This window comes from Suricata suricatta, chromosome 14, assembly GCF_006229205.1.
Source record: "Suricata suricatta isolate VVHF042 chromosome 14, meerkat_22Aug2017_6uvM2_HiC, whole genome shotgun sequence".
Lineage (NCBI taxonomy): Eukaryota > Metazoa > Chordata > Mammalia > Carnivora > Herpestidae > Suricata > Suricata suricatta.
This window is the reverse complement of record NC_043713.1, coordinates 74,858,669-74,866,688: the sequence shown is the minus strand read 5'-3', so window position 1 is coordinate 74,866,688 and position 8,020 is coordinate 74,858,669. Positions and strand designations below refer to the sequence as shown.

At 51.6% G+C, this 8,020-nt stretch overlaps 1 protein-coding gene across 1 annotated transcript in view; it reads left to right on the top strand.

Moving 5' to 3' along the window:
* The window catches only part of SRRM4 (serine/arginine repetitive matrix 4), a 149,765-nt gene extending 148,023 nt beyond the window's left edge, over positions 1 to 1,742 (top strand). The window contains exons 14-15 of the mRNA XM_029921618.1: positions 95 to 150; positions 1,620 to 1,742. Coding sequence (XP_029777478.1) covers positions 95 to 150; positions 1,620 to 1,742 — 179 coding nt within the window. The remainder of the gene's footprint in view (positions 1 to 94; positions 151 to 1,619) is intronic.
* Positions 1,743 to 8,020: the final 6,278 nt, after the last annotated feature.

Below are 8,020 nucleotides of genomic sequence, written 5' to 3'. Positions count from 1 at the left end.
AAGGGTCCGCCCTTGAGCCAGCTGCGGGGGGGGGGGGGGCTTCCCTCCCCGGCCCCCCCGGTCCCCGCCCCCCCTGCCTTCCCCTTGATGACAGACATTGAGGGCTCCTGGACCCTGTCCTTCCTGTTCTCCTGGGAGGAGGAAACGAAGGTCCGAGGGCTTCGGCCTCTTTGTCGAGCAGCTAGGAGCCTCCACCAGCACCACCCCCGGGGCTCAACTCAGGCCTGGACATATGGAGAAAACCATCCACTATTGGCACAAAAACCCTCCAGGTTGTGTAAGAAGCAATGGGTCCACGACTGAAAAGTTTGGGCCTGGCCAGGAAAAACAGTTTTGCTAACCTACTGCTCACGGGATGCATAATGGGAGGCTAGTAGTCAGTCACTGGACACACCTGCCCTCATTACCCCTCCCTATGCCGTCAAGGCTGCACGCCTGTGGACCCTCATGGGGTGGGAGGGGATGAGAGGAAACCAAGAGCAGTGAGGCCCAGGAAGAGGGTATCCAGCCTTTCACCTCCCCAAACGCCCAAGCAAAGGCTCGAAGGGTACTTGAGGGGGATAGAAGGGGACCGATCTGAGTAGGGAACATGGATGTTTCAGGTGATAGGAGGTGTCCGGAGGCAGGAGACAGGTTCTCTGCTTGGGGTAAGGAAGCAAAGGGCCAGGGTCATGGCGCCGCTCCCAGTGTCTTGGCCTGGTCAGGAAAAGGAGTCCAGCAGATTCTAGCACCGCATGGCTTAGAGAGCCTTCAGCCCCTGAACCTCACTGAGAAAAGACAGTGGACAGTCTGGACAGCTTGGTCTGCAGCCCCACATCCCAGATTCGCCTCAGTCCCCACTGGCTGGCACCAGATTCATTCCACAGGACCATCTGCTGAGCGTTGCCCAGTGCCGTGGCCGGCTGCCAGTCCCCAGCGCCTGCCTGTCTGGCCTTACACTCCAGTTGGTGCCCGCCTGCCCACTCCCCCCCAGACTGCCACACCCTGGACCCCACCCAGTGCGCTGAGCCATCCACTCACCCACCCTCAGCCTAAGCCACCCCCTTTGCCTCTCAGGAGTTTGGCTGGGATGGGGCATAGTAGCCCAGGTTTGGGGGAAAGACCCAAGCCCAGAGAGTCTGGGGGGACAGGGGCGTGGGTCCTCCATAGCTTCCGAGGCTCCCTGTCAGCCCAAGCCCCACCATTATTCCTGCCCTCACCTTACCTCCCCCAGCCCGGGGCTGGGCAGCATGGGTAAGCTGATCTCTGACACACAAACACCACCAGCTGCTTCACCCACAGAAGGCACTGAGAACAGGGGTGTGAGAGAGAAGATCCTTAAAATAAACTCCTGGGCACCCCCCTCACCAGCTGACTGGCTTTCCGGAGCCTTGTGGGTGAATGTCAAGTTTGCAATGGCAATGGCAGCAGGGCATGGAGGGAGATAGTGAGGGGGGACAGTCCCCAGCTCTGGATACTGGGGGGCTAGTTATGGGGAAGCAGGGACCAAACACTCTTCATCTTTCACACCCCAGGGAAAACATTTGGAAAAAAATCCCCTTTCTTGAAAGCAGTGACCCGTCTTCCCTACCTCCCTCCCCCGACCACCACCCCCAACGACTTTCCCGTTCTTACATCAGCCCATGGGTCCAGAAAGTGCCCTACAAACTCCCGCCAAGTCCTTCTTCCACCCGGAGAGCAGCGAGAGGTGCCCCGGACAGCAACGGGGCGACCTGGCCCTGGGCCCTGCCCGCCAAGACTGACCGATGCCAATGCTGTCACCACAGAAGGCCGGATGGCAGGTGCCCTGGGAGGGCATGTACAGCAACTGTAAATAACCTTCTTCCCTGCCCGGGAACCCAGCCTGGGCTCCGGTCTCCCATCCCCATCACGGAGACAAAGTCTTCTCCGAGCTGCGGACCGTCTGGAGCCACGGACCCTCCTTAGCAGGACAGCAGTGAGAGAGGCCTCGGAGCCTCCTGTCAGACTGCCTTCAGACAACTCTAGGGGACCATTTTGCCTGGGGCTCCTAGCAAACCTATTATTTATTTTATTTATTTATGTTTATTTATTTATTTATGTGATGATCTCTCTCTCTCTCTCTCTCTCTCTCTCTCTCCCCCCCCCCCTTGGTTACCATTAGCAGTATTCGACTATTTATTTATTTATATGGAGGGGTGTGTGTGTGTGTGTATGTGTGTGTGTGTGTTGGGGGGCTTCTAAATCATTTGTGTGCATCTCTGTTCTTCCCCTAGTGTCTTTGTGGATGAGATCTGAGAGGCTGGATGTGGCTAGGGATGTTGGCCTTGTTCCCTCAGGCGAGATCCACAGAACTCTAAGTGCAGACACCCTAGAATTGGCCTGGGCATGGGAGGGGGCACCTCAGACCTAAGGTTCATTATATCAGTGAGGTTCAGGCTTGCTCCCCAGCTCCCTGCCCACCATCCGCATCACTGAGGTATCAGAAAGATGAAAACAGCCAGGAGCTTGTGAGCTAAAGCCCTGAAATGATACAGTGGAGTCACAGCTCACGTGGGGGTTGGAGTCTAAAGTTAGCATGAGCTAACTAAGGCAGAACTTGCAGAGTTGAAATCTCTGGTGTGAGTGCTTTAGGCAGGCACCTGCTGGGAGACAGAGGTACTGTATGTTGGCACACTGAGGAGGCTTCTTCGTCAGTAGTACTAAAGTAGCCGCCTTGCCTTTGGGGGGCCATGGTGGCTGCACTGGCGTCCTGTTTAGCACTGGGATCGAACATTGAGAGGACCAGGAGAGGGCAGGGCAAGAACTGGGCTGAGTGAGGGGAGAGAAGATGCACATGGGGTCTCACCCTTACTCTATGGCACACAGCAGTGGGGAGGATCACTCCGGAAGCTTTCCTGAGCATCCTGGTCAGTTTGGTGTGAATTACACATTCTTCTGCTTCCACTGTAGCTGATTTCTCCCCATCCAGGCTGCTCTCTCCCTTCTGCAGGACACCCACTCCCTCCTGGAGTGGCATCAGCTGCCCTAGGAGAGGTACACGGCCCCAAAGCAGAAGCCTTTTGCTGTGATCTCTTGCTTTACATCAGGGAAGAGCACAAAGCCATTTTAGAAATTAGGGACCAAAAAAAAAAAAAAAAAAAACCCAAGATGAAAGGAGCAGCGGGAAGTTCCCCCAAGAAGGGGACTGAGGGGCAAGTCAAGCCAGGATCTAGAGACCTTTCTTTACCAGCCCAGACACTCTGACTAACTGGCAGTATCTTCCTGCTGCTTGCCAGCGAGCCCCCCTTCTTTCCAAAATCACCATTCACTGCTTTGAAATTGGCAACTCCTCTGGTCCAGCTTCGAGTTTGGTGAGACTTTTGCAACATCCCTGGTAGTTTCCCTGGCAATGTGACTTTACCCTGCCCCAACTCAAGCGAGAAGGACCTCCAGCCAGGGGAAGGTTTGCAAGAAGGCTGCTTAAATGCCTCCTGGGGGGAAACCTCTGTCCCTCCCTCTTGCTCACTCTGCTTCTCTGATTACCTTTACATTTCCTTTCTTTTGCATCCAAAAATAAACAGCTTCTTGGGGGCACTGGTGACCTTGTTTAACCAGAGCCCCCAGCCCCTGGCACCCCTGTTTCTCTGCCTATTTTGCCCACATTATGTTCTATTTCCAGGGAATGAGACAAATGGGCTAAAATCTGCTGGTGGCGAGCACTTATTTTAAAAGCCAGCATTGGGGGGGTGTGACTTGAGGCCCAGAAACATACAGCCCGCCTGCAGCCTTCCCGGATGAATGAACCTGGACAGATCTCTTCGTTCCCCGGGCCAAAGATTCCCCCTTTGAGAAGTAGGGGAGTTTTTGAGATACAATCTAGGATGTTGACCTGAGGCCTGCAAATTGTCTAAAGACAGAGTGAGTTCACCGGAACTTAGAAGCAAAAAGGAGAACGCTCTCAAGTATTTCCAGGAGGTTCTCAATCATTAGAATAAAACCTAAAGCAGTATGTGAATTCCCTTCAATTAAACTAAGAAAAGCTAACTCACTCAAAGGCTGCTCGCTCGAGGTCTGACCGCATTCCTATCTCTGTTTCTTCCCTTCTCTGTGAAGGAAAGACCGTCTTTCAGAAGCAAAACAAAATTGAGATGTTTGAAAGACTCTCAGAGCCCCCATCATTTCATTAGTCAGAACCATCCTCTTTCCCAAAGGCTTTCCTTGAAGAGAGCCGGCATTTGGGTCCTCCTAAAGGTTCCAAAGCCCTTTTTTTTTTAAGTCTCACTCCCATCACGTCTTCTGCTGTATTCTTTTCCATGAATATTCAGAGCCGTCTCACAAGCATCTGTCTTGCCTTACTTTGCTCTCCAGCTAAATGGAAAAGTTTGATTAAAAAACAAACCAGGATTCCTCAAAACGGTCCCTCCTCCATCAGCCAGCCACAGCCAGCTGAGGAACTTCTAGACAGAGTGTCATCAAGCAATGCTCTGCTGCAGCCTCTTCCTTGTCACCTCTGCACCCATGAGCCAGTGATACTGCCAGACTTGGCCTTTCCCCTCTGTCTGTGGCTGTTGTTTAGCTTTTTATATTTATTGAGGGTTTGGGGGGGTGTTTTGCATTGTAAATACCATGATGGGGGCCCCTCATCAGATCATGGCTTATTTAATAATTTATTCCCTATTTATTGAGTGGTATTGAGAGAGGAGAGAGACCACCTCTTCCCCTGAATTGCTATTGGAAATCGGTCCATCAGCCAGCTCTGGGTGCGGCTGTCTGCCGCAGGGGCATTACCCCCCAGGTAATGAGTGCTGGAATCACCCAGCAAATTGGAATTGGCAGAAATGGAGTCTTCAGTCATACAAATTAAGCTCAAATGGAACTAAAACACTGGTTATCTCCGGGAAAATCTCATTTTGGTGGAAATTAATTGAGGAATAAAATGCCTGTGCACGAACCAACTTCTATTAAAAAGTCACAACTCCTTGAAAAAGAGAGAGGGAGAGAGAGACAAAATTGTAATTCCTTTTCTCTGGCCAAGAAAAGATATGCCTCATCTTCTAACAAGTTGAGCCAAAGAGACTGGAACAGCATTCCTTTGTGATTCTCTGGCCCATGTGTGTGTCTGTCTGGATGAAACAGAGTGGGTCTCAGGCCTCAGTGTTACCATCTGTAAAATGGGATTTGGCCGAAGTGTTCTTGGCAGGGTGGAGGGAAGGGGTTCTAACTCTGATGCCATGAGCTCCAAACTGTCAAATGTACGTCTTCTGCCAACTATAGGTTAAAGGATGTCTCCCAAGGAAGGAAATAAAACACCAGGCATGGACTTCATTTGCAGGGTAAGGTTGTAGAAGCTGATTACTGCAGTCAAAAATGGGAGGCCTTCTGGTGCTGCCACCTTATGTAACTCTTAGGCCTGAGTTAAAGAAGCCCTCTCTATTAGCTTGAACTTCTCTCCAAGCCCAGCCATCCAGAGTTACCAAAGGAGAGACTAAGAAGGCTTCAGTGTTCTCTGGATTTATACGTCAGGACACATTTTGTACGGTTGTTCGAACAAGTCAGTGACATAGGTCATGTTGTCATTTTCCAGATGAGAAAACTGAGGCCTGGGAAGGGGGAGCTGGTATGCCTCAACTCCCCTGAGCTCAGATCCACCTGGTTCCATGTCCCACTCTCTCGGTAGCTCTTTCATGCCAGGCGCATGTTGTGAGGACTCTCTGCAGGGTCTTTTTCCTCCCAGTTCCTGGCTGCTCCCTTCAGCAGCCATTGGCCAAGGACCTAGAAGGGTCCACTATACCAGCCCAGCAGGCTTGGTGCGGTCCAAGCCCACTTCTCCACGCCAGGGGCTGGAATTCTCATCTAGTAGACCCCAGACGAGGGGACCCACTACCAGCCCAGCTCAGCCTGAGCAGCCAGCCTCTGGAACATCCACATCAGAGGGGGAGAAGCCCTTGTGTCCTCCAGCATTCTGGGACCCTGTCCTCTACCAGTGACACTGTGGCCATGGCTTGTTTGATTTCTGGTGTCCACAGCTAAGCATAACCTTCCCGGGGTTTCTGACTTTTCAGCCTGTACGAAATATGTCTCTGTTATAATAAAAGGTTCCATGGTATGGTGTTCTCATATGTGGCCCAGCATCCTCTGTCTAAGGGGAGAAGGGGTGTTCAGAAGCAAGGGGAGGGAGATAAGGTGGCAGGGAGACGGGGACAGAGAAGACAGAGAACACCTAAGCAGTGTTTGCTGCATGCACACATTGTCACATTGCTCAACTAATTTCTTTAATCTTCAAAACAAAGATTAGGCATTGTGGTTTGATATGTACATTCATAGCATTCACAGAGTGCCTTGGGAAACCTTGCCCTAGGCATGTTACATGCAGTATCTTAGTCTCACAACCCTATGAGGTAGGCATTAGACTCACCTTCCTACAAAGAAGGAAACTGAGGCCCTGAAAAGCAAAGTCACTTGCCCAAGGCCACGAAGTCAATGACAGATCCAGGCAGGCTGACTCCAGACCCCGACCCCAGACTGTTGAGGGCTCTGCTCCACGAGACTTCAGCATATGCAATGAGTCATCAGTTCTCACGGTTTGGGAGAAGTATTTTTCTCACAGGCACTAATGGTCGGGAGGAAGTTCAGTGCAGGGCACAGACTTGGGGGCCCAAAGATCTGGATGCTACTACAGACCCTGCCATTACTAGCTATGTGGCCCTGAGCAAGGGCGACACCCTGTTGGGGTTGGTTTGCTCATCTGTAAAGTGGATGCAACAGTAGCTCTCTCCCTAGGCTGCTGTGGGAACTAAATGGAGGGTGGCTTTAAAAAAATCAGGTGCGTGGGAAGCGCTCAGTGAACCTTAGTGATCATGACTACTATCCCCTAAACCGAGACTGAGCAATGAGAGTGGGGCACGTGGAGACAGCCATAAGTAGCCAACTGGGAACAGTGGGGTTCCTGCAAAGCCCTGTGGAGATCTCCAGAAATGTTCTCAGTGTCCAACTTCTGAGTTTCCTGCCGCAGAGAGCAGCGGTTGAAAACACCCTTGGGGACAGGCAGGTGAGGGAAGCGGGCAAGGTGAAGATGGTGGGGACCTGGGGAGTCCCAAACACCATTGCCAAGTGGCTAGCTCAGCTCAATTTTGCCAGATCTCCCCGTTTCTCAAGAGGATGCAAATTTTTAGACAAAATATCCTGATTTTTAAAGTGTGCATTAACTCATTTTTTTTGTCAAATATGCAAAGGCAAAAAGGTTATACAAACACACGTACGGATACTGTATATCATCCCAGGGGTCAGACAGGCCCCCCTGCCCCATGCTCAGGAATACAGCCCCTTGGCCACAGCAGAGATCTGCCCGCACCAGAGTGGGTTATCAGCTAGGGGAGAAAGAGCAAACAAAATAGGTTACCTTCTGTCTCCTCCCCTTGCACCTTTCCCCTCTGGAAATCTCCCTTGAAAATCATTTGGATGGGATGAGCCTCGCTGGAGTAAATCCACTGCAATCTACCACAACCGCCATGACTCTGGCACCACCCCATTCACAGATTTCTCCCTTCCCAAACAGGCGAGGGTACGGCAGCAACCCAGGTCCTCTTAGGAGGCTTCATCGATAAATAATAGTGGTAATAGTAATAATAATAATAATAATAATAATAACCTTTTATGGACCAATGATCATGCACCAAGCCTTATCAGGCATTAACTTTCTTAATTTTCATAACGACCCTGTTTAGCCCCATTTGACAGATAAGAAAGTTGAGAGTCACAGAGGGAGTACCACCGAGCCAGTGGGGATTCGAACCAGGACCATTTCTGCTGCACGTCTTTACCTCTGAAGGCAGGAGCCCCGTAACTCAGAGCTAGCCCTGCGTAAGGGCCCCTGATGGCTTTTTGTGGAAAATGCGTCTGCCAGGAAGCTGTCCCTGTGATGCCAGCCATCCCTCAGTGACTCATGGAAGAGGTCTTGGCCTTTCTAAGGCCTGTTCTGGCTCCTAGTTACAGGAATCCGGTGTTCCTCTGGCTAGGCTGTGGGTTGAAGAGGCACCCCTCCCCCTCCCAGCCTCCTCCGTCGTCCTGGCTGCTGGAGAAG